A 22,429-nucleotide genomic window follows, 5' to 3' on the forward strand; every position below is an offset into this window, starting at 1 on the left:
AAAGATTAATACATTGAAAAGTACAAACACAAATGGGTACAAAGTCCGAATGCTCTTAGGCAATGTTTCTTGTAATTTCTTTAGGTAGTCTTCAAGAATATGCCTCAGGCTTCCTGAAGTGCATTCACAGTCAAAAATAACCACTTGCACCCGTTCATACATTTTCCCAATGCATTGTCATGTGACTTGTGTTATCCGTGTGTATATTCAGGTTGGAACGTCCTTGTGTGCAGGGAGAAAATGTTCTCCCACACTCATAAACGGAAAGTCAAGGCATCAAGTGGCAAGTTTAGTCCATTGTGTTACAGTGAAACTGGTAGCACAAAATGCTTTTATCACTGTCTTTTATTTTATATTTTAATGACAGTTTAGGACATTAGGTAGCTATAAACACAGAGTGTACTTGAACGCACCACACACACACCGATAGTGAAACCTCATGAATGAACTCCAGGCAGTGTCTCTGTGCGTCCTGTCTATCGTACTGTCTTTAATGGGCTCGTCCTGTTTTCAGACCGGTGCACACTTTCTATGAACTTTTTCACCATTTCAGTGACTAAAGGGAAACTTCAGCCTTTGCCCCTTGGTGATGTATCAGCGCCTTTTTCTGTGTGCCAGGCTGCTGCTATTTTTTACAGGTAAGGAGGGGAATACTACTTCAGCTGCTATTATTACATTATATTACATGTGTTTATAGCTATATAAATGAGCTGCAAATTTATGTAATCCCAATAGTAATGACAAAAAAGGTTACAAATGAAGTTACACGGAAGAGCAAAGAGGCAAATGTCCATGATTTGTACGTTTGAGTAACACAAAGTTTAAGGCTAAATAAGAAATAAGACAAACTTGTTTTACCAGCTTTAAATTCCAAGAATATGACAGCAAGAAGATCGTTGTGTTATTGTTAAAATGATAGTCTTGCTGTTGTTTGTACAAACCGTCTACTACAAGTGAAGCTATTTAATGGAGCCAGAAAACTCATTTCCTGTGCTTAGCATATTAGAGTGTCACATGACAGTAATTCTGTTTAGTAAAAAAGCAAAATCTGATGCAGAACATTTCAAGAAAAGAAGTGCTTTACAAAGTCCAGATAGATACACATAAAACAAAACACAAGCCTGTCTGAACAAATGAGTTTTAGGCTGGTTCTCCTGCCTCCTTCAGTCAGCCTGCAGAGTGAAGGAGGCCAAGAGTATATGTCAAGCTGCTCCAAAGTTTTGGATCCATAGTTTTTCAGATGGTCATGTGAAATCACTAAAAAAAGGACCTAAGAAACCAGGTCGGAGAGTAGTGGTGAAGTAGTTTGACATTAAGGGTGGGGACCTCACCCCATAAAGCCATAAAGGATAAAAGTAAGAGCCAAGGTTTTAAACTGAAGTCTAAACCTGACACAAAGCCAGTGTAAAAGCCTAAAATGGAGTGATATAAAAATTATTCTGCTCATAATGTTAATGGACAGAATTTCTAGGTGCAGCCAGTGGCGGAAGGCTTTCAACTGGGTGGTCTCAGAATCAGTCAGGGACGGTTCCTCCCCAATTGGAGGAGTTTAAGTATCTCGGGGTCTTGTTCACACGTGACAGGAGAAGGGGAGATCAATAGGCGGATTGGTGCTGCGGCTGCAGGGATGCGGATGCTGTGCCGGTCTGTTGTGGTGAAGAGAGAGCTGAGTGTAAAAGCAAACCTCCTGGGTGAGGTCTTCCAGGCATGTCCCACCAGGAGGAGGCCTCGGGGCAGACCCAGGACACACTGGAGAGATTATCTCTCTCAGATGGCCTGGCCTTGGTGTGCCAACAGAGTCCCCGATTCTAATTGGATTTTCCTAAATCTTTTTATAAGTGCAAAATGTTTACATAGGGGGTGGCTGTAGCTCAGGTGGCAGAGCAGGTCAGCCACTAATCAGAAGGTCGGTGGTTCGATCCCAGGCTGCCTCCTGGCTGCATGCCAAATATCCTTGGGCAAGATACTAACCCCATGTTTGCCTACTGGTGCCGGACACCGGTGGCGCCAGTGTCCGGCAGCCTCGCCTCTGTCAGTGCGCCCCAGGGCAGCTGTGGCTACAATGTAGCTTGCCATCGCCAGTGTGTGAATGTGTGTGTGAATGACTGAATGTAGTGTGAAGCGCTTTGGGGTCCTTAGGGACTAGAAAAGCGCTATACAAATGCAGGCCATTTACCATTTTACATGTGAATCTAATTACATTACAAACTGTATGTTGACATAACCACCTTCGTGTTATTGCTATTATAACAGTAATTACAGGCTCACAGAGTGATAAGAGGGAGATATGACTCACACATTCTTGCATTCACAGTGTTGGAATATGAGATAAGTTATTGCATAGCTTCCACTGATGAGTCGGATTAACTTAAGACCTGTTTTCACATTTACACCTTGTGGTAGGATGTATGCAAAAGGTTATTATATCAACAATACAAATCATTGTTCTTCTGTAAGAGGTGCAAATATTTTTCCGGGAGCAGAGATTTTGCTTTATGCCTCCGTCTGTTTCATGTGATCATCACTGTAATAATGCAGCTTACAATATTGTTATATTTTAATATTTTACTACTGCTACTATTATTCCTTACTAGTGTCGTTTGAGAGTCCATGCTAGTTTGCTAACTTGGATTAAAGGGCAACAGCCAAATTTTCTGGATCTCATGGGTGGCCCAGAATATTTGGTGCGCCTATTATTTATCAAAGGAACTCCAACCAGGAAACCAGAAAGTGTGCAGCACCACAATGTTTGTCCCTTGTCCAGATATTCTGAATAGTTGTATGTTTACAGGGATTCCTGCTATTGCGCCTTATCATAGTGCAATATTTTTATGGCAGTTGTTTGTGTATCTGACTCTGAGTATCGTTTCAGTCACAAAGGCCAAGCTGCCTTTGATTTTATGCAGTTAAAGCAAAGGCACAAGAGCGATCCAGCACTCAAAGCACCCTTAATGGAAATTTATGGGAAAATTTTGCAACATCAATCAACATTAATCGGGTCACATTTAGAACTTTTTTTAAAGAATGTTTACTTTTAACAGAAACAACTATACAATCTAAAAAATTGGGGACTCCTGAAATGTAAGCTCTTTATTTGAAAACTAATCCTCTGGTGACGTGGTTGGTGTTAATAAGTACAGTGTTGCATTTTTTTAATGTCCTGGAAATTAATGAAGTATAGCTAATTAAACACTCTTTAAAAATAAATGTATTTGATTGTGGAAGAATTTTTCTTGCATCCAGAAATGTTAGCATGATTTTTATGATTTAAATCTTCTTGAGGCATATTCATCGGAAGATTTCCTAGATGTGCACAATTACATTGCATTTCTCTGGAGTTTCCATCAGTCTCAGAGTCGGAATGAGCGCCACAGGTAAAAAAAAAAACCCATAGCTTTACTGCTTAGCTATCACTACTAATAATAATCATAATCTTATTACCTTCGTTGTGTCACAAGTGAAAAAGGATCTTATTTATTTAATCTCCTACATGCATTGTTGCACTAAGTTATTGCACCATAAAACCATGAAGCTGTCAGTCTGACGCAGTGGACATTTTTTTTTTTAAACTTTTGTTTATGCTGCGTGATTTTCAAAGTATGAGGAAGTGCTGTCTATCTGCCACGTGAGGTGCTAGAGTTTGTCTTTGGTTTTACAGTTGTTTGTAATTCCTCGATCATTATCAATAAACCATCTCTTTTACCTCATCTGGTTATGCACTGCCATTTGTGACTGATACAGTGTTGCTCAAAGAAAGTCACTCAGCCCTTCTTTATTTTATAGTTTTTACAGTCGGTGGCTGCAAATCATCTCACGTTTGTGCAGCCTGATGAGACAATCATGATGACATGATATCTGCTGCCATATCAAGGAAGGAAAAACACAAGATTGCGTAAGCAAACAACTGTTCTTGCGCAAGAAAGCAAATGCAAGCCACTGAATAATTTAAAGAGCCAAACAGCAATTGGCAAATGCAAATGCTATATCTCAATCTGCTCGCAAGTAGGAAACTGACTAGTATAAAAAAAGTATGGCAAAAAAAAAAGTTCAATTCCTTTAAGGTTGCACAAATAAGGTCCAAGGTCTCATTATTACAAGTAAATGCAATACCATCCTATAGGAGTCAGTGGAATAGTAGTGCTATCCAGTGCAGCTTTAAAAAAAATCATGTCTTTGTTTTATTATTTGTCTGATTGTTAACTGCATAACTGAAATAAATGAAAACAAGCCCAAGTTATAAATATAGTGACTGAAAGAATAAGAATTCTGTCAAGGCCGGCGGGGCGAGCGATGTGAGGTAGCTTTATTTGTGGCGATTGAAAATACAAAAAGGCGAGGGTGGCGAAAAAACAGAACTGAGAAAACCTAAACTGGGAAGACTAAGCATAAAACAAACCTGAAGCCAGAAACAGAGATGCAGGAAGACACAGAGAGAAAACCATAAGATGCTGTAGGGCGATAATGCAGATGAACCAGCAACTAACAGGCAGACACAAGGCTTAAATACACAGAGGGATAACGAGGGACTGAGACACAGAAGGAGGGCACAGCTGGGAGTAATCAGACATGACGGGAAAGGTGAAAATTGAACACACTGCGATCAGACACGGACCTTCAAAGTAAAACAGGAAACACACACACATGCAAAGACACAGACTTAGAGACCTGACTACACTAGAGGGGATACACAGGCAGGGATGACACAAAACAGAGGGAGCACAGAATAAACACTGTGAAACCAAAACACAAACAGTCATAATTCATAATAGTATCAAAAGTAAAAGTACAAAAACCAAAAACCCTGGGTCACCGACCCAGGACTGTGACAAATTCAGGCCTTCAGAGTCAGAGTAGAACTGCTTCTCCTTCATAGAAGCCGTTTGAAGTAATTATGACTGGATGGCTCCTAGGTGGGGTGTTTTGGGTGGATTCGGGTATGAGAATTCCCGAGGACACACCTGAAAATAACTGGAGTAATTACATTATTAAGTTGGTTTGGGAATGCCATGGAGAAGGAGGTCTGGGCAGATCTGTTTAGACTGCTCGTCCCTCACCCAGAGATGAATAAGTATTATAAAATGTAGTATAAAATGAATACCTTTAATCATATATTTATGTATTTTTTTCCTAGGTGAACATGCTGCACATGGTGAACAGGGGCAGGTTCTAGCATTTGCTGGTAAAGATGTTATTCTACCATGCAACTTCAGGATCTCTGACAGCACTGACTTTCCGACTGTTGAGTGGTCCAAAGAAGGTCTGAACCCAGACGTGGTCTTCCTGTATCGGGATGGCTGTGAGACCTACGAGATAAAGAATGCAATCTTTGACTACAGGACAAGCTTGATCATGAAAGAACTGAAAGATGGAAACGTCTCATTAAGGATCTCCAATGTGAAAATGTCTGATGCAGGGAAGTACAAATGCCTCAAGCTCTGGAAGAATGCTCCTCGGGAGGTCACAGTAGTGCAGCTTGTTGTTGGTACGTCCTCTCAAGTTCACTAAATAACCAAAGCTAGGAATGCTGCACAGGCCTTGGACCTTGTCTAGTTTATCAAATCATAGGCTGAACGAACCAAGTAATGTGAATGATTCCTTTTATACATTTCTGTGAATTATTCAGATTCAGTGTCCAAATAGACCCAGCGACGGCATTTTGATGGATTAAGCCAAGTCACGTCTAAATGATGAAAGAGGATAACACGCTTGCTTGAGTGTCATTTTCGTAGTATTCGCCTCTCAAAACAGCATCAAAAAGACTTTTTGGCTGATTGTAAGATTGTAACACATGGTTAGATAGACATTTTTGCAGTACAGCTGGCTTCTGTGAGGCAACAGTGCTAAGCAATTTTTGGCCCATAAAAATGACCAAAAAAACCCCCAAAAAACAGCTAGTTGTTAATACTTCAATAGTAATTTCATAATAGAAAACATTTTTAGCAGCTCCATTACACTTTGTGGGTAAATCTAGAACCTGTGTTTACTGTGAGTATGAAATGAAGTGTGTGAATGGATAAGAAGTAACTGACACTTCTAAGCTTTGTGAAGTACTGTGCCAACAAAGGCTGAGAGTTCAGTCTGTGCACACATGTGCGTCAGAGTGTCTCAGGTTCAACTGGTTTTGTCCTCATTATGTTGTCATTATGTTCTCTCTCCAGTACTTTAAATTGTGTACAAAGTAAACTGTGTACACTATTTTTTCCCCATGTAGTTATTCTAAAAATCATATCTCTTTGAAGTTGTTTACCAAGTTTATGTGATTAATTGGTCGATTTTTCACTCTAATGAAGCTTCTAAAGAAGACTTTTTATAGTGTTTAATTTTATTAAGAAAGATTTTAATCTTTACCTATTTACCTTTTGATAACTTGGTTATCTTTAGCTACTCACAGTGAACTACATTTGGTATAGTTGGTTGCCTGAAGCTTAATTAAGACGATGGCTTGAATTATGCACATAAAAACTAGTCATGAAGCTGGTTATTCAGGAAGTGATGACAGATGAAAGATTCAGTTGGCACACCTGATTAGATATTTTTTGTTTACAGGTGCAGTCTCGGAGCCAAAGCTCTCAGTGGTTTCGGTTGAAAGATGTGGGGTGACTGTGCAGTGTGAGGTGAACTTCTGGCCAACAGAGCCTCAGGTAACATTTCTGGATCACCAAGGAAACGACATCCCTGCTCAAGGTTCAGAAAGAGATCGAGATGCCAGCGGACGTTTCATCATCAAACAAAAAGTTACTCTGCAGGAAGCGAACAGCAGGTTCAACTGACATCATTGCTCCGTCTTTCAAAACTCACTGATAATTTATTTTATGTAACATAAACAAAATGTTTTCCTTATGCCTCAAAACATTTCTCAGACACATCAGAAGTTGCTCTCTCATATGCGAGAAACAGACTTGTTGTTGAGTTAAGACATCATTAGTGCAATGTGAACAGGAATAGTTTTAAATCTTATGACCTTATTTTGACTGGTCATTGGCATTTGTAATTTCTTTAAAGGTAAAACTCTTGTGTATGAACGTATTTCTCTCTGTGAAGTCTTAAACGTCCAAAGCAATAGACACAAGAGATGTGAAGAAAAGAGCGAGGGCAGAGGGTGAGATGTGCATGGATGACTTGCTGCAGTCACCCTTAAAGGGAGCACCCAAAAAAAACCATTTAAATTTGGTTCTATTAAATTGATCCTGTTTTCTTAAAAGATTTAACCAGTGATATACCATGTTTGGTAAGTAAATCAGACACAAGCAGCCAGTTTTTTCCCCAACTCATCATTATATTTAATTTCTTAAAAAAACATCTATCCATCCATTTATCTTCTTCCAATTATCCGGGGCCGGGTGGCAGAGAAGCCCAGACCTGTCTCTCCCCAGCCACCTCCTCCAGTTTGCCCGGAGCAACACCAAGGCATTCCCAAGCAGCTGAGTGTTCCACTGGGACGAGGCCCCGGATGGTTCAGGCATTTGACACTGTCAGATACCTGAACCACCTCAAGTGGCTCTTTACGATGTGGAGGAGCAGCGGCTCTACTCTGAGCCCCTCCCGAATGGCCCGACTCTCTAAGGGGGAGGCCAGTCACTCTTCGGAGGAAGCCCAATTCTGCCGCTTCTATCTGCGATCTTGTTTTTTCAGTCACTACCCACAGCTCATGACCATAATTGAGGGTAGGGAGGTAGATTGATCGGCTAACAGAGAGCTTCACTTTGACACTCATCTCTCCCTTCATCATGACGGACCAGTATGGCGTCTGCATCACTGCAATCACTCATGGTGCAGGAACTCGTCCCTGAGTGGGCACTCCTCCCTTTTCCAGCTGACGACCATGGCCTCCGGAATGAGAATCATGTGCTGATTCTCATTTCCACCGCTTCACACTTGGCTGCGAACCGTTCCAGTGCGAGCTGGAGGCCATTACCCGATGATGCCAACAGAACCACATCATCTGTATAAAGCAGACATGAGATTCTCTGTAAAAGCCTTCCACCACTTGGCTACGCTTAGAAATTCTGTCCATAAAAATTCTAAACAGAATCGGTGACAAAGGGCACTTATTGTTAAAAATCTTTTGAAAACAAAACACCTTTGTCCACATTAAATGTTACTAATTTACTCTAAAACTAACCAACTTGCATGTGCTATATTTGTTCTCACAGCATCACCTGCAGGGTTCACCAGCCAGAGATCAACCAGACCAGAGAGACAAAGATCCTCATATCAGGTACACGGGGACTTGAACATCACACATGTACCTGCTGGCTAACAGAATAACAGAAATGCAGCCTGTTGTAGGAAGTTCACTTACTTTTAAAAACTCCAATCTGCCCAGGAACTGCAGATGCAAATTAGTGTTAAACTCTGGAACAGTGCATCAAATGACAACAATCATTTTTATATAATACATTGTCCCTTTTTAACTAAAACAAATTAAAAAAAGAACTACCACCATACATATCCAACCTCAAATCAAATCATATGCAATTTGATTAATCTGTTCATTAAATAAACAGTTTTCTTGCATTATCTCACATCTGAGTTGTAGGAGGTCGAAGGTGATTCAATTATTTTCAGGTATAGTCTGCAAAGTCTTCTGATAATTAGCTCGGGAAACATCTTGTTGTAATAAAATAAAAACATAAATGTGTTTTATTTTGTATACATGGAGCCATTTACGTGATTATGCAACACTTCTTAAGAAAGGAAGCTGCTTAGTTTGCCATAGTTCCTAGATATTGGAAAACCAGTTCTATGTTGCAGACATCATGTTTGTGATTCAGCAGATAATGTGATCAGATGTTAACATCATGCATGTGGTTATTTCAGCCACCTGCAGCTCCGACATTTGCACCGCTGCCTTTGCTGCTGGAGGGTTGGCTTCTGTCTTATTTTCAGCTATATTAGCTCTACTGATATATAAGGAACACAATAAATCAAGTAAGTCACTGTCTTCATTTAACAAAGATGATACACCTAAAAAGTGAAGACATGAGCGAAGTGGTGAGCATCTAAGTGTTTTCTCTGCCTTGAAAAGGTTCACGCCTGTAGTGTCGTCCAACTGCCACAGGATGGCAGACATGCACCTCTCAAACAAGAACCACACGCTCAAAGAGACCACAGACCTCAAAGTGCTATTACTGAGTACTTACTCGTACTTAAAGACAGCTTGTTTCAGTAGAAAAAACAATAGCAACAGCTTTGCTTTTAGTGCTATCAAAAACTCATCAACCCACTCTTCAAAAGAAAGAAAAACAATGTCCTGTAAGACTTGTGAAAGTCTATTAATGTCACATATTATAAAGCAAAAGCTAGAAATATAGTTGCAGTGCTCTTAATGGCCAAAGGGGCACACATAGTGGCAGCTGTGGCTCAGGTGTTAGAGCGAGTCATCTGCCAATCGTAAGGCTGGTGGATTCGTCTGACTGACTACGCACTGAGGTATCCGTGTTCAGATACTGGACCCCATTTTGACCCCAGTGCATTCATGTAAATGCTATAAAGTACTTAAGTGCTGCATGAACACATGTGATTGGGTGAAAGAGACTTAGATGTCTGCTCAACTGAGTAGAAAGGTGATATACAAGTACCAGTCCATAACATTTACTTACTTCTCCATAATCACCAAAATATCTTTATTTAGTACCTCTACTTGTTTCATGTCTATTCAGGGACACCTCTAGAAATCTTTCATATGGGGGCCAAAAAAATATCGGGGTGGCACACCAAAGACAGAACAGTGAGGGACATCTAAAGTGACAAAAATGATATGTGCTGGAATAAATAACAAGTTAATGTTTCAACTCATTGTAGGGTGTCTTGCCCTCTCTTGTGTTCACTTGTGTTCTTGGTGCTGGGGGTCACTTGGGGGGCCAGCCAATTTTGGTGGGTGCCCAGTGCCTCCCTTGGTGGTAGTCCTGTACCTGTCACCAATCAAAAAAAAGAAAGTACAACTATGCAGTGAAGTTAAGGACGGGCGACAATCTTGTGAAAAGTTGCCTATAAGTGTTTTAATGTTTTTATTACCTTCAGATTCAAATGTTTGGTGGGAAAAATCTTCATTTTGTTGCTTCACAGCTAAAGTCACTTTAAAATGATGTCTTCTTTTACAAAAATAGTTTGGGTTGCTTTTACTTTCCCTTCTTGTTAATCTGTAAATTAATGTCACATTATTAATGACACATTTTTTTTTCTGTCTACACAGCCCAAAAAAAGGAGCGTCTACACAGGAAGTCATCAGACCAAAGAAAGAATAGCAGCACTGAGAATATATTAAACAGTTTAATTGAGCAAGAAAAGAAAGATTGGCTGGACTCAAGTCAGAGCTTCAGGAGAAAGAAGAGATCATTCGCCAGCTAAAAAGAAATGATCAGCCGTCTCGTGCTGTTGCTACCCAGCATGATCAACCAATTTGGGGCCTTTTCACGTCCAAACCAGACATCCCCAAAAAACCTTTCAATCATTATTCTGACCTTGACTCCAACGCTAGTTACTGTGCTGATGACTATCATCCAAAATTCACAGCTTCAACCAAAACTTACCCTCCAAAATCTGGCAGCTTACACCACATAGGTTCAAATTTAGGAGTCAAGAGGCAAAACAGCAATCCAGCACCGGGCCAACCAATCCAAAGAAAACATCGCAACAGAAGTAGTCCTGCTATTATGTCTTTAGCGTTACCTAGCTTGTCTTTAACCAGCAATGCAGAGAAAATGCTGGACCACATTAGCAGCTCAAAGAGTGAGGCCGAAGCCCTCCTAGATCAAGATGCATTCTCGCCACTGCATAGAAGTTATTCAGGAGGTTCTCATTTAGCTTGCAGTAATAACCGCTTTTATGTACTGGAAGATTTAACTGAAGAGTCATGAGCTGCCAATTCACAAAAGGAGAACAAAAACTGGAAAACTTTCAGTTAACATCTACTAATGACTGCATCTTAGCCAGATGTTTTACAAGCTTGGCTTCAGAAACTAGAAGATATCAACTTTGAAATTACTTTGGCCTTATAGTTCTTCTTTTATAAGATTTGCATTTGGTTGTGCTATGGGGAAAAATCCATGTAAAGCATGGCTGGCATGCTGATGGATAACACTTAGACAGACATTCATGAACCGACTGTTTTAATTCCTATTTGCTCTTTGTATTTTTGTTTATGGATGGTTATTTTTTTTACACCAACAGTTATTTAAAAGGTAAGAGCTGAAAATGAAGTCTTGGGTTTTAAGCTAATGAGCATTAAACATAGACTATTTGAATGAATTAGATTTGCATGTATTATATAACCAACATATTTTGTGTGTGTGTGTGTGTGTGTGTGTGTGTGTGTGTGTGTGTGTGTGTGTGTTGATGTTTTATTGAATCTTAGTACCTTAATTTTGATTTATGTTTTACTGTAATGTAAATGTTGCTTTATGTTACCATAACATTTGATGTCAAAGGTTGTATTGAGGGTTTACATTATTTAAAACTGCTTTGTAATAGAAATTTAAAATGTTCTATTTGGCTTAATGTTTCAGGTTTCAAAAGCTAAATACTTAATGAAATATTTGTATGTGTTATATAAACAAAAATGATCATTTTCTCAAGCTTATGCTTTGTCTGTCTTCCACACTCAAGTTCATTGTTTATTTCTTCAGACAATATTAGTCTGAAACCTGAAAGAAAATAAAGTGTGAACACTACTGAAGTACAGGAAACCTCCAAAATTCACAGGGATTACATTCATAGAGCACCTGCGAATTGTGAAAAACTGCAATAAATTCCTATTTTTTATAGTTCAACCCCTAAATGTGTATTTGGGTGGCATCTTTGGGCTTTAATAGGGAAAAAGAACACGAAAGCATTCAGTGCAACACTTAAAATGCGGAACTGCATCTGCCAGAGATGCAACAACATGTTGTTGCAGCTGAAAAGCCATATCAGAATCAGAGAAACTTCATTAATCCCAGAGGGAAATTGAGCATGTGAAAATAATCCAGAAATACCACCTTCTCTGGGCAGGTTAGACATTTCCTGAATATAAGAAGCTAATGAAGTGCGATACTCTGACTTCAAACATGAATTAACTTGATGCTATGTGAAGAAAGTTTCTGTAACTACTCAGTTACTCACTTACATGCATGCACGTGAGCACACACACAGACCTTGCACAGTTTAAGAGTTTGTTGGATTTTCTAATCTTTATATTTTGACATACCTGTTAACAGTTGAGATGATTTTTAAGTTCTACTGAATCTTTATAGTTAAGAGCAATTTGAAAGGTAAAAAGAATAATACATTTAATATTCATCCGTTTTTCCTCATCTTATTTGGCATAAATCAATTGTTTGTTTGTTTTAATGTGAAACTGAGGAACATTTAAATGATCACCTTAAGACAGAATAAAGACGAAGAGCACCTTCTTGTGGCGGAACTGAAACATTCCACTGTAAATGACGCTGTCAAACTCGTGACTGATGTCATTAATCTAATCATGTTCTTGCCTGCCTTCTCTGAGCCAACCAGGCTCTACTTTGCTTGCTTTAGTTCTTAATGTTCTTCTGTCTTTCATTCTCCAATTCGTGCAATAAGCCTCCTCCCCATCTCTGTCTTACCCTGGACCCATCCAAGCTGCAATCTTCATCTTCACTCCCATGTAGAGTCTGGGGATCCTGTCCTAAATCATGTCACCACTGGAATTATTTCTGCTATGATGGGTCGTTGGAGTCAAATTACCAAATAGTTTAATATAGTTCAGTATCTGAAAAAATTGTTAAGTGTTAAGTTTTTCTATTGAAGTATTATTGTGGATATTGCTGGATTGTCTAATTAAACGTAGAAAAAAAAAGAATCACTATATTTTAAGATAATTTTTAATCAGATTTTTCAGGTAGCTGTCACACCACCTTTGATGGCACGTCTCATTCTAACCTGTTAGAATAAATGAATTCTTGTTTTGCAGTGTAGTCATGGTTACACAAAAAGTCTTCTAATAATTAATGAAAGGAAAAAAATCCAACACTGATCTGTCAGTGAAAGCTTGTCTAATACTATCATAGTTATGATAAATCTGTATTTTCTCCTTTTTGTAGCTGAGGTCTTTTAATTATTATTTGTGAACCTGCTACATTAAATTTTCATAAATATTCATGTGTGTGTGTTTTAATTAGCTCATCTCAGGAAATACCGCTCTAAATAGAAGAGCGGAACCACCACCCACCCACTTGACTTGCAAACTCAATATTGTGAACCTCCAGCCATCCTTTAAACGTCTTGGAGTTCAAGTTAGTGTTTTCATTTTTTGTTTTGTTGTTGTTGTATTTTACAGGGAAGTTAGAGCTGGTGTTGGCGTGTCATGTGTAAGCGAATGAGAAGTAAAAGTGTAGCAATCTTTAACACACCCACCCATAGCACACACCCAAGCCCAGGTCCAAAGTCTGAAGTTGACAATTCAGTTCTCATTCAGTCTGACTGTTTTCGCAAGGCTGATCTTAAAGGGTCGCTTGTGTCTGAGGAGAGGACGATTACTTTTGAAACATTTAACTGGTTTTATTAATAACTGTGTAATGATGATGTATCATCGTCTTCTCGTGATTGCCGGTCTGTTGTCAGCTTATATAGGTAAGAAAGAGAGCCGGGTTGCTTTAAATTAACGTTGCGCATGTCAAAGTTAAATTACAGTTATTCAAATGGAAACGTGACTTGAGAAACAAATTAAGCATTTCGCTGAAAGACAAAATTAATAGAACAGTTGGCGGCAAAATGCTTTTTTTCTGCTGTTGGCAGAATAAGAATCACAGGAGCTAATCGATAAAACAACAAGCATGCGTTTGGATTTCTTTAAATGTCCTTTTTTCTTTTTCTTTTTTTAACCGGAAAAGCCGGTTAAAGCCGGTATAGCACATCACGAGGATGTTTCAGTGTATGTACTGTGGAAATGCAAGCAGTACTGCTACTGTTTATCTTCCACTACTATGGGAAAGTGTTTATATAAACTGCTTCACCTGATGCCGCTACCTTTTGTAAGTCAATTAGCTGGAAAACGATGTCCGATCAAAACGTTGTTAATAAAATTTGTGGGTTATATTTCTGACACTTAGAAGAAGAGCAGAAAAAGTTCCTCTTGGGTGTTATAGATGGGATTTTATATCATGTATGCATACAGTAACAGGAATGTAGGATTACGGCAAAAAAAGAAAAAAGAAAAAAAAAGAAAAACATGTATTTATATGTAACCCCAAGTATAATTCATCTGCATGCATGAACTGAGTGAAATGTAAAATTATAACTGTGTATAAGTTTAAAGTTCCTGAAATTACTTTTCTTTCTCATTTTTAAACAGTTTAAACATCAGCAGGTTGTCTTAACCACGTCTGCATGCCTTAATGCAATAATTTGTCGCCATGTGATTCGTGTGAATAGATATTTGCATTAACATGCAGTTGAACAGGTGTACCTAAAAATTGGCTGGTGAGTGTGTACTTGTGTTATTGACATGATATGTTTATCTTAATTGAATGTCACAGTTTTCTGAGTCCTAACAAAGTGAACATAGAGTATGTTTGTGTGGGACATCTTCATATAAAAACTATACATCTTACAGGTTTGGGGTCATCCCCAGCTTACCTCATGAACTACACCTTTCCTTTTCTGTCAAGAAGTGGAAAAGTGTTGTTCACTGATGTGCACCCCTAGTTCAACCTGTGATTTTTTTTATTGGTGAACAATATCTTAATCATCCTAAACCAATCAGGAACACTGTGCAAACTTCCCCACATGGACTCGTCCCAATAGTTGTACTATTAACCAAATACTATGCATTTCGTGTGAACCCCAACAGAAAAGTCAGTGCATATCAAATGTTTATGAGGAAATCGATGAGAAATGCATTCGAGTGACTAAGCCTCCAATGTACTTGCATCACAGAAAACTACAGCTGCAATTTATGCAGCTGAGAAGATCATTAGAAATGCAGCTGATTGTAGCGTTTAAAGTGCTATGAAAAAAAAACAGCCTTGCCAGTCTTGGTGCTTTTTTTCGGTTGGGCTCTCATTAGGGTGGTAATTTTCAAATATTACCTAAATTAACTTCAATTTCAGGAGCCTTGAGGAGTCAAAAAGAATTTTCAAAATTTTTAAAAAGGTGTTTTTCTCCTGTTGAAGTCAAAGGTTTACCTCTATCTTTGTTGTCACAGATTTATGCCCTTACAGATTTAACATGGGGATAAAAACATATAGGTTATACTTCATTTTCTCTGTAATGTAATTGTAATCCTACTGGTCAATACGCAGAGTATTGACCAGTATTTTAAAAAGACTGGTAAATTGCAGAGTTTGCCTTGTGGCTCTCGGCTCTCTTCACCTATAACACATAGAATAATGTAAAGGAGGCAATCCAGATGGAGTTTGCACACAGCTTTATTAGTATAAATATGGTTGATTATTCCTCTTGTGGGTTTTTTTCTAGGTGGATCCCGTGCTCATGGTCAGCCACTGCACGTTCTTGCCTTTGCTGGTGGAGATGTTATTCTACCGTGCAGTTTTAATATCTCTGACAACGCTGACTTTCCAACTGTTGAGTGGTCCAAGGAAGGCTTGAAGCCAGATGTTGTCTTCTTGTACCGGGATGGTTGTGAGGCCTACGAGATGAAGAATCCAGCCTTCGAGTACAGGACAAGCCTCATCATGAAAGAGCTCAAAGATGGAAACATCTCATTACGGATCTCCAATGTGCAGGTGTCTGATACTGGAAAGTACAAATGCCTCATATTCCAGAAAAATGGCATCAGGAAGGTTACAAAAGTGGAGCTGTTTGTGGGTATGTCTACTAATGTTCATTTCCACATTGGTAATTTGGCTGTGAACTGTGTGGTCCACCAGCCTGAGAGTTGAATCCTTGCCCATTTATTATACAGGGAGTGCAGAATTATTAGGCAAATGAGTATTTTGTCCACATCAACCTCTTCATGCATGTTGTCTTACTCCAAGCTGTATAGGCTCGAAAGCCTACTACCAATTAAGCATATTAGGTGATGTGCATCTCTGTAATGAGAAGGGGTGTGGTCTAATGACATCAACACCCTATATCAGGTGTGCATAATTGTTAGGCAACGTCCTTTCCTTTGGCAAAATGGGTCAAAAGAAGGACTTGACAGGCTCAGAAAAGTCAAAAATAGTGAGATATCTTGCAGAGGGATGCAGCAGTCTCAAAATTGCAAAGCTTCTGAAGCGTGATCATCGAACAATCAAGCGTTTCATTCAAAATAGTCAACAGGGTCGCAAGAAGCGTGTGGAAAAACCAAGGCGCAAAATAACTGCCCATGAACTGAGAAAAGTCAAGCGTGCAGCTGCCAAGATGCCACTTGCCACCAGTTTGGCCATATTTCAGAGCTGCAACATCACTGGAGTGCCCAAAAGCACAAGGTGTGCAATACTCAGAGACATGGCCAAGGTAAGAAAGGCTGAAAGACGACCACCACTGAACAAGACACACAAGCTGAAACGTCAAGACTGGGCCAAGAAATATCTCAAGACTGGTTTTTCTAAGGTTTTATGGACTGATGAAATGAGAGTGAGTCTTGATGGGCCAGATGGATGGGCCCGTGGCTGGATTGGTAAAGGGCAGAGAGCTCCAGTCCGACTCAGACGCCAGCAAGGTGGAGGTGGAGTACTGGTTTGGGCTGGTATCATCAAAGATGAGCTTGTGGGGCCTTTTCGGGTTGAGGATGGAGTCAAGCTCAACTCCCAGTCCTACTGCCAGTTTCTGGAAGACACCTTCTTCAAGCAGTGGTACAGGAAGAAGTCTGCATCCTTCAAGAAAAACATGATTTTCATGCAGGACAATGCTCCATCACACGCGTCCAAGTACTCCACAGCATGGCTGGCAAGAAAGGGTATAAAAGAAGAAAAACTAATGACATGGCCACCTTGTTCACCTGATCTGGACCCCATTGAGAACCTGTGGTCCATCATCAAATGTGAGATTTACAAGGAGGGAAAACAGTACACCTCTCTGAACAGTGTCTGGGAGGCTGTGGTTGCTGCTGCACGCAATGTTGATGGTGAACAGATCAAAACACTGACAGAATCCATGGATGGCAGGCTTTTGAGTGTCCTTACAAAGAAAGGTGGCTATATTGGTCGCTGATTTGTTTTTGTTTTGTTTTTGAATGTCAGAAATGTATATTTGTGAATGTGGAGATGTTATATTGGTTTCACTGGTAAAAATAAATAATTGAAATGGGTATATATTTGTTTTTTGTTAAGTTGCCTAATAATTATGCACAGTAATAGTCACCTGCACACACAGATATCCCCCTAAAATAGCTAAAACTAAAAACAAACTAAAAACTACTTCCAAAAACATTCAGCTTTGATATTAATGAGTTTTTTGGGTTCATTGAGAACATGGTTGTTGTTCAATAATAAAATTATTCCTCAAAAATACAACTTGCTTAATAATTCTGCACTCCCTGTATGTATATTAGAGTCAGAGCTCTTAGCAGCATGTAGTTTAATTATGAAGTAAAGCTATGCACCAAGTCTTATAATAGAGGATGTGTAAGGCTATAAAAGACCCTTTTTTTATAACTTACCTGTACTACATTTTTAGTTGATGCTGGGTTAGGGTTTAGAAACCTTTTTCATGAACTGATCATGTTTCTCTTTCATTGCAAGGAAAAGGCTTGTTAATGCCACTTTTTTACCCTTCCTTGATTACATTGGTATCATTTACATGAATGCCTCTGCTCACTATCTTCATCTGTTGGATTCTGTCTATCATGGGGCGTTAAGATTTATAACTGGCTGTAAACTTTTAGCTCACCACTGTGCTTTATGTTCACTGGTTTACTGGTCCTCATTGGCAGGATGGTTCATTGGTATCATTTTATCTATCAATCTTTTTCTCCTTTACTGTCCTTTTATTTATCAGAGTACATGTTTAGTCATAGACTGCAGCGTTGGGACATCATTACATTTACTGTTCCAATAAGTTCATACGGAGCTGGGAAAGAGGACATTCTCCTTTTCTGCCCCATCTTCATGGAATACATTACAGAGGGATTTGAAGATCTCTTAATTGATTCCAATTGCAGACTTCAAAAGATGTAGAAATGTTTTTTTGTGAAATCATCACCGGGAACTTGTTCTTGTTTTTGATATGACTGTGCACATTAGATAAGTTTAGCTATTTTATTGTTTTCATTTTAATACTATCGTTATACTGTGCATGTTAAAAAGCAAACAAAGAGTATTATATTAGCAGTTAATGTGGAAATCAGAGGCATTAGGTGTGGAGGACAGTCATGAACTATATTCAGAATCACCTTGTTTTTTTTGGTTAATTAGTAGTAATGGGCCACAAAATATTATCTTGTTCTGATTCATTTTTTCAGCAACAGATTCATATCTTTTACCAAGCCTCTGAGTTCAAAGTATAGCTATAGATCTGACTATATGGTCAGGTGTGGCATCGCAGAGAGAACTGGTTTGTTGTTAACCTCATGACAATTGCCCACCAGTGAATTGGTCTGCAAAAACATATCCAGTATTTCCCCACCTTGTTTAATCTTTGCCAGTGTTGAATGAAGTGTTTCCTCAATGACTAAAAATGTCAACACAACCAAAACCATGATAATACCTCTACCATGTTTAACAGTTAAATTTTGGTCTTGGTGTACAAAAAGTGACACTTTTGTCTCAAGTGTTATGAAACATCCAAGTATTTAGTTACTTGAATTTGAAATTAAAACGTGCGTGCTGACCTTTAAACAGCACCAGCCTTATCTAGTTTTTAGTCTTAAAGATGGGCATATAACCAGCTATATTTAGTCTCTTGCTGTTGCTTTTTACTACTTGACAGAATTGCATATTTTATGATATTAGTGATATTTGATAAATATGGGATCTAAGGTCCTGCAAAAGTTGGCATAATTAAAGATTGGTTCACACAAAATACATTTCCTTTCCACAGGGCACAGAATTAGTTTTTTCAGATGAAGGAACACCTTGACAAACCACAGTCATCTACTTTGGCTTGACTCCATGTAGCTTTTGAAAAAAAGTAGTTTACTTAATGAAAAGCACAGCTTCTTAAAATTATTGTACGGTTAAAGACCCTTTCAACAATAATAACCTTAAGACAACTGTTACTGTGATTTGTCACCATATACATTGGTTTGCAAAAGTATTCGGCCCCCTTGAACTTTCCCATATTTTATCACATTACAGCCACAAACATGAATTAATTTTATTGGAATTCCACATGAAAGACCAACACAAAGTGGTGTACACGTGAGAAGTGGAACGAAAATCATACATGATTCCAAACATTTTTTACAAATAAATAACTGCAAAGTGGGGTGTGCTTGATAATTCAGCCCCCTTTGGTCTGAGTGCAGTCAGTTGCCCATGGACATTGCCTGATGAGTGCTAATGACTAAATAGAGTGCACCTGTGTGTAATCTAATGTCAGTACAAATACAGCTGCTCTGTGACAGCCTCAGAGGTTGTCTAACAGAATATTGGGAGCAACAACACCATGAAGTCCAAAGAACACACCAGACACATCAGGGATAAAGTTATTGAGAAATTTAAAGCAGGCTTAGGCTACAAAAAGATTTCCCAAGCCTTGAACATCCCACGGAGCACTGTTCAAGCGATCATTCAGAAATGGAAGGAGTATGGCACAACTGTAAACCTACCAAGACAAGGCCGTCCACCTAAACTCACAGGCCGAACAAGGAGAGCGCTGATCAGAAATGCAGCCAAGAGGCCCATGGTGACTCTGGACGAGCTGCAGAGATCTACAGCTCAGGTGGGGGAATCTGTCCATAGGACAACTATTAGTCGTGCACTGCACAAAGTTGGCCTTTATGGAAGAGTGGCAAGAAGAAAGCCATTGTTAACAGAAAACCATAAGAAGTCCCGTTTGCAGTTTGCCACAAGCCATGTGGGGGACACAGCAAACATGTGGAAGAAGGTGCTCTGGTCAGATGAGACCAAAATGGAACTTTTTGGCCAAAATGCAAAACACTATGTGTGGCGGAAAACTAACACTGCACATCACTCTGAACACACCATCCCCACTGTCAAATATGGTGGTGGCAGCATCATGTTCTGGGGGTGCTTCTCTTCAGCAGGGACAGGGAAGCTGGTCAGAGTTGATGGGAAGATGGATGGAGCCAAATACAGGGCAATCTTGGAAGAAAACCTCTTGGAGTCTGCAAAAGACTTGAGACTGGGGCGGAGGTTCACCTTCCAGCAGGACAACGACCCTAAACATAAAGCCAGGGCAACAATGGAGTGGTTTAAAATAAAACATATCCATGTGTTAGAATGGCCCAGTCAAAGTCCAGATCTAAATCCAATCGAGAATCTGTGGCAAGATCTGAAAACTGCTGTTCACAAACGCTGTCCATCTAATCTGACTGTTTTGCAAAGAAGAATGGGCAAGAATTTCAGTCTCTAGATGTGCAGAGCTGGTAGAGACATACCCTAAAAGACTGGCAGCTGTAATTGCAGCAAAAGGTGGTTCTACAAAGTATTGACTCAGGGGGCTGAATAATTACGCACACCCCACTTTTCAGTTATTTATTTGTAAAAAATGTTTGGAATCATGTATGATTTTCGTTCCACTTCTCACGTGTACAACACTTTGTGTTGGTCTTTCACGTGGAATTCCAATAAAATTGATTCATGTTTGTGGCTGTAATGTGACAAAATGTGGGAAAGTTCAAAGGGGCCGAATACTTTTGCAAACCACTGTAAATAATTGAATTGTTTAACAGCAGTTTTTATGGGGGTATGTGTCACTTAGAGTGCCTTTCATTCTTCTTCAGAAGCAAGTTCTATAAAAAGATTTAGGATTAGACATCATATATTTTAGTATTAAAAACAAGAGTAGAACAAGCAAGAAATTAGGATACATGTGTGGCAGATATATAAATCTGTTTTTGTTGTTTTTACAGTGGCTGTTTCGGAGCCAAAGCTTTCGGTGATTTCAGTGGAGGGCGGTGACATAGCTCTGCATTGCGAAGGAAACTGCTGGCTGCCAGAGCCTCAGATAACATTTCTGGATGACAAAGGAAAAAAGATCTCTGAGGAAAATCCAAAAAGAGAACAAGATGCCCGTGGATGTTTCACTGTGACACGAAGAGCCACTCTGCAAAGAGCTACCAGCAGGTTATAAATATATACTTATACTTTCTAAAACATCTATAAAGTGGTTTAGAAATGAGGAAACAAAATATTCATCTTGGCATTAAATGTTTTACAGTACTCTGCAAAACATTTGAACCTCTCTCTTTCTATTCTGCCAGGAAGATGGTAAAACACAGCTTTAAAAAATAATTATTTTGCAGGACAGTTCACACAATGAAAAGGTCACGGTCCACGAGGACACTTTTTCCCATATAAATGAAGACTAGCTCAAGACTTTTGCACAATACTACAGATGATGTTTTTACTAACCACCTAACAGTAAAATGAGCTTTTCACTAATATAACACTAATTATGTCATTTAGTGTCACCTGCAGAGTTCATCAACCAGAGTTTAACCAGACAAGGGAAACAACAATCCTCATACCAGGTATGCAGGAACTTCACTGTGACATGTGTACATCCTAACACCTAAAATCATGTTTTATTTGCATTTTTCATCCATGTGAGGTTTATGTTTTAGAGTATTTTACATTTTCAAAATATTCCAAGTTATTTATAAAACCGCACAGTGTTATGTCATTTTAGCTGGCTGTATGAAATCTGATCTTCAAATGGTTGTCATCACCATTGGAGGAACAGCTGGGTTTCTCTTAGCTGCAGCTGGACTGATTGCTCTTTTGTTTAAGCCATGTGGCAAATTTGGTAAGTAACAGTTCTCAACTAAAAGACGAAAACAAAAACAGTGCTACAGCAAGGCAAGCCACGGAGCCATATACTTTTATATATACTGAGCAGCTTAGACATATTTTATAGTGAGGTATGTCCAGTGATCAGTAATCAGTGTTGGGAAGTGCACACACTGATTCTTAATAACATTATGACCACTGATTTTGTCTTCATCATAGCACCTGTTAGTGGGTGGGAAACATTATGGAGCAAGTGAACATTTTGCCCTCAGAGTTGATGTTAGAATCAGAGAAAATTGGCAAGTCTAAGAAATTGTAATGGTTAGGCTAGTCAGAGTATTTCTAAAACTGCAGATCTTGTGCGGTGTTTCTAGTCTGGAGTGGTCAAAATCTATGAAAAATGGTCCAAGAAAGGAACAGTGGTGAACCAGCAACACGATCATAGGTGGCCAAGGTTCACTAATTGTTGTGGGAAACACGGGCTGGTCTGTCTGGTCCAATCCAACAGACACGCTACTGTAGTTCAAATTGCAAAATAAGTTAATGCCTGTTCTGATAGAAAGGTGTAAGAACACACGGTGCATTGCAGTTGCATAAGGGGCTGCATAGCC

General features: G+C 39.2%; 2 protein-coding genes across 2 annotated transcripts in view; both read left to right on the forward strand.

The window, feature by feature from the left end:
- The first annotated feature begins 43 nt into the window (after positions 1-43).
- LOC146390192 (putative selection and upkeep of intraepithelial T-cells protein 1 homolog) lies at positions 44-11,435 on the forward strand. Its single transcript, XM_084923210.1, has 6 exons — positions 44-638; positions 5,132-5,482; positions 6,547-6,760; positions 8,154-8,218; positions 8,821-8,931; positions 10,196-11,435. Exons 1-6 carry the CDS (start codon positions 590-592, stop codon positions 10,348-10,350), a joined length of 945 nt encoding a protein of 314 aa, XP_084779336.1. The 5' UTR covers positions 44-589; the 3' UTR covers positions 10,351-11,435.
- Positions 11,436-13,541: 2,106 nt separating this feature from the next.
- LOC146390193 (selection and upkeep of intraepithelial T-cells protein 1-like) overlaps positions 13,542-22,429 on the forward strand; it is a 10,169-nt gene continuing 1,281 nt past the window's right edge. Inside the window, exons 1-5 of the mRNA XM_084923209.1 lie at positions 13,542-13,590; positions 15,436-15,786; positions 20,939-21,152; positions 21,495-21,559; positions 21,718-21,834. Coding sequence (XP_084779335.1) covers positions 13,542-13,590; positions 15,436-15,786; positions 20,939-21,152; positions 21,495-21,559; positions 21,718-21,834 — 796 coding nt within the window. The remainder of the gene's footprint in view (positions 13,591-15,435; positions 15,787-20,938; positions 21,153-21,494; positions 21,560-21,717; positions 21,835-22,429) is intronic.

Source organism: Perissodus microlepis, chromosome 3, assembly GCF_051167445.1.
Source record: "Perissodus microlepis isolate ML-2025 ecotype Zambia chromosome 3, ASM5116744v1, whole genome shotgun sequence".
NCBI classification, from domain to species: Eukaryota; Metazoa; Chordata; class Actinopteri; order Cichliformes; family Cichlidae; genus Perissodus; species Perissodus microlepis.

Bases quoted from the DNA above. Each gene is read 5' to 3' on its own strand.
- LOC146390192 (XM_084923210.1), top strand. From the start codon at position 590: ATGTATCAGCGCCTTTTTCTGTGTGCCAGGCTGCTGCTATTTTTTACA. The intron at 6,761-8,153 runs GTTCAACTGACA...TTGTTCTCACAG, and splicing joins CTGCAGGAAGCGAACAGCAG to CATCACCTGCAGGGTTCACC. The intron at 8,219-8,820 runs GTACACGGGGAC...TGGTTATTTCAG, and splicing joins GACAAAGATCCTCATATCAG to CCACCTGCAGCTCCGACATT.